The 421-nt window shown below is 51.3% G+C and overlaps 1 protein-coding gene across 1 annotated transcript in view; it reads right to left on the bottom strand.

Annotated features, from left to right (window-relative positions):
• The window catches only part of LOC119582252 (lachesin-like), a 10,390-nt gene that overhangs the window by 5,569 nt on the left and 4,400 nt on the right, over positions 1-421 (bottom strand). The window contains exon 5 of the mRNA XM_037930474.1: positions 211-381. Within this exon, the coding sequence (XP_037786402.1) occupies positions 211-381 (171 nt within the window). The remainder of the gene's footprint in view (positions 1-210; positions 382-421) is intronic.

Genomic DNA, 421 nt, shown 5'->3' with positions numbered 1-421 from the left:
GCACACACACATACACATACATGGTATTTAAATTTCCCTAAAAATCAATCATTTGGTTATGTAAAAGAGTGACGTCGTTGCCACCGCAGGTATGCTGCTTTTCTTCCAGACATTCCTTAATGGCAGGGATAACTTTGTAATTTTGTCCTATGAAGCTCACTGCCTGAATGGAGTGAAGTGTGCAGAGGCGGCGACGAGGCCGACGCTTACCGTACAGGTTGATGCTTCCATTGACCTCGCCCAGGGAGTTCTTGGCCGTGCACGCGTAGCTGGTGAAGTCGTCGGGTTGAAGGTTGATGATGGTGAGCTTCATCTTCAGCGTGTACTCGTTGATGGTGACCTCCTCGTTGACGTACTTGCGGCTGGAGATGATCTGCGGGTCTGGGGCACGGCGTCAGTAGGGCAGGGCGAAGCTTACGGC

Source organism: Penaeus monodon, chromosome 15, assembly GCF_015228065.2.
Source record: "Penaeus monodon isolate SGIC_2016 chromosome 15, NSTDA_Pmon_1, whole genome shotgun sequence".
NCBI lineage: Eukaryota > Metazoa > Arthropoda > Malacostraca > Decapoda > Penaeidae > Penaeus > Penaeus monodon.
Note: the sequence above shows the minus strand (reverse complement) of the source record. Positions and strands in the feature narration are given on the sequence as shown.